We start from the raw sequence: 1895 nt of genomic DNA on the forward strand, positions 1-1895 counted from the left end.
GAGCTCCACTGTCCCTTAACCGAGCACCTTGACCGATTGATGGTTGCCCATAAGTAGCTCACGGTTTGCCACTGGTTCATAGCTCTTGAATTATTGCCGGTCGTTACACACATGGACAGTAGCTCCGGAGTCGAGCCACCAATTATAGGACTTATCGGTCATGGCTATGTTGAGTTCGGTAATCATACCAATCTCTAAGCTCTCGATTCCTCTTGTAACCATGGCTACTAAGTCTATGTCCTCAACCATATTGGCTTTGGAAATTGTGGCATCTTTCTCCTTTTTGAAAAGTTTGCAATCCTTAATGTAGTGCCTTTTCTTATTGTAATGATAGCAATTGCGAGACTTTCTCTTCTTGTCTTGCATGTCCTTGGTTTCGGACGTAGCTTTTCGCTTGCCTTTTTGGAGTTCTTGTACTCACTCACATGGTTCACCTTAGAACCTTAGGGAAGATACACCGCATCGCACTTCCGAGTTTCCTCTTCAATACGCAAATGCCTAAGTATTTTCTCCACAGTGAAGTCCTCCGCCATATGCAGGAGTTTCTTCCGGTAATCGTTCCAAGACGAGGGTAACTTAGAGATGATAGCCCCGACTTGTAGCGATTTCGGAATAATAACTTTCAAGTCACGAAGCTTGCTTACAAGGATTTGTAGTTCATGGACTTGATCCATGATATGGACACTATCGAGCATTTTGAATTCGAAATACTTCATCATTAAAAATTTATTGGTACCTTGCCGCTCGGTATTGTATTTCTCCTCAAGAGCTTTCCATATCTCCATCGGGGATTGCATCGACATGTAGAGATCGTGCAGTCGATCGGATAAAGTGTTGAGGATGTGTCCACGACATGTGAATTTGTTTTCCTCGCGCTTCTTCTTGAGTTCGGTCACCTTTGCGATTTCCTCGGGGGTTGCATCGGGGGCGGGATCGTCCAAGGGTTGCAAGTTCGGGTCCAAAACGTACGCCACATTTAAGACGGTAAGGAGGAACAACATTTTGTCCTTCCAGCGGTTGAAGTTTGTGCCGTCAAATCGATCGAGTTTCACGAACTCTTGGTTCATCACTTTGAATGCGGTGGTAGCCTCCGTCGCCATCTTAAATAGTTCTCTTTGATTGTTGGAGATATGTGTTGAGACGATCGATCCGGATGCGATGTGGGGTTAACACGATATGATTCGAGGCGTGAATGACGTTTTTCAAAGAGAACTATTTGCCCTCACACTTTAGTTGCTAGAGGGTTAAGGCAAAGGTTCTCCCGGGATACAACGAAGTCTTATGAATTCCTTCAATTAGCAAAATCGAGGAATTTCCTAACTCTCACTCTAATTTCTGGAATTTTTTTTTGATTAATCATTTGAGCACTATAGCATCTCTATTTATATGCACTCAATAGACACTATCGAAGAGTCAGAACCCTTCGTATTGGACATAACTCTTAGATGAAACATCACCCATGAATGGACACTATTGAAGAGTCAGAACCCTTCGTATTAGACGTAACTCTGAGATGAAACATCACCCATGTATGGTCACTTCCATATACATTACTTGTCTTGCACTCAAATGTATCCATTAAATATATGAACCTTCACTTCGTAACCCGAATTCGTCCAAGTACTCATGAATCACACTAAGTGACCCATTAATAAAATCCAATGAATTTGCAAACTATAATTTCCAACACTTCATAGGCGGCATTAAGAGCCTTTCGCTAGCTGGGACGCGTTGGATGATGGTTTGGAACCTCCCCAGCCTCTCCCCCGAGTGAACCCCCGAGTGAACCAACCTTTGAATTAAACATCAGTAAAGCTTCTTAGCTCTGAAAAGACGGACTTCCCTATGAGTTACAGCTCTGATCGGCGGCTCCTCCCCAGAGTAAACATTATGAG

General features: G+C 43.4%; 1 protein-coding gene across 1 annotated transcript; it reads right to left on the minus strand.

Moving 5' to 3' along the window:
* Window positions 1-443: 443 nt before the first annotated feature.
* Window positions 444-1100, minus strand: LOC116203281. Its single transcript, XM_031534959.1, has one exon. It carries the CDS (start codon window positions 1098-1100, stop codon window positions 444-446), a length of 657 nt encoding a protein of 218 aa, XP_031390819.1.
* Window positions 1101-1895: the final 795 nt, after the last annotated feature.

Source organism: Punica granatum, chromosome 1 (genome assembly GCF_007655135.1).
Source record: "Punica granatum isolate Tunisia-2019 chromosome 1, ASM765513v2, whole genome shotgun sequence".
NCBI lineage: Eukaryota > Viridiplantae > Streptophyta > Magnoliopsida > Myrtales > Lythraceae > Punica > Punica granatum.